At 69.1% G+C, this 204-nt stretch overlaps 1 protein-coding gene across 1 annotated transcript in view; it reads right to left on the bottom strand.

Moving 5' to 3' along the window:
* The window catches only part of LOC106888138 (iroquois-class homeodomain protein IRX-6-like), a gene marked incomplete at its 5' end in the record, with an annotated part of 9,427 nt that overhangs the window by 8,489 nt on the left and 734 nt on the right, over positions 1–204 (bottom strand). Inside the window, one exon of the mRNA XM_014942167.1 lies at positions 12–167. Within this exon, the coding sequence (XP_014797653.1) occupies positions 12–167 (156 nt within the window). The remainder of the gene's footprint in view (positions 1–11; positions 168–204) is intronic.

The following is a 204-nucleotide window of genomic DNA, read 5'->3' as shown; positions in this document are numbered from 1 at the left end:
CTCCGCGGAGCCTCGGGCAGCGCCGCGGTGAGGCTGGGGGCTTCCTGCAGGGAGCTGGCCCGGCCCTTCTCCGGCTTCCCCGCCTCCTCCTCCTCCTCCTCCTCTTCCTCCTCCAGGTCGTCCAGGTCGCTGAACCGCAGCTCCTTGTCCTCCTTACAGCTCTTTTGCTCTGCTTGGACACACACAGCGGGGCGGAGGGAGCGG

The sequence above is a fragment of the Calidris pugnax genome, unplaced genomic scaffold, assembly GCF_001431845.1.
Source record: "Calidris pugnax isolate Ruff unplaced genomic scaffold, ASM143184v1 scaffold28, whole genome shotgun sequence".
NCBI lineage: Eukaryota > Metazoa > Chordata > Aves > Charadriiformes > Scolopacidae > Calidris > Calidris pugnax.
The sequence above is the reverse complement of the archived record's forward strand: the minus strand, read 5'-3'. Positions and strand labels throughout refer to the sequence as shown.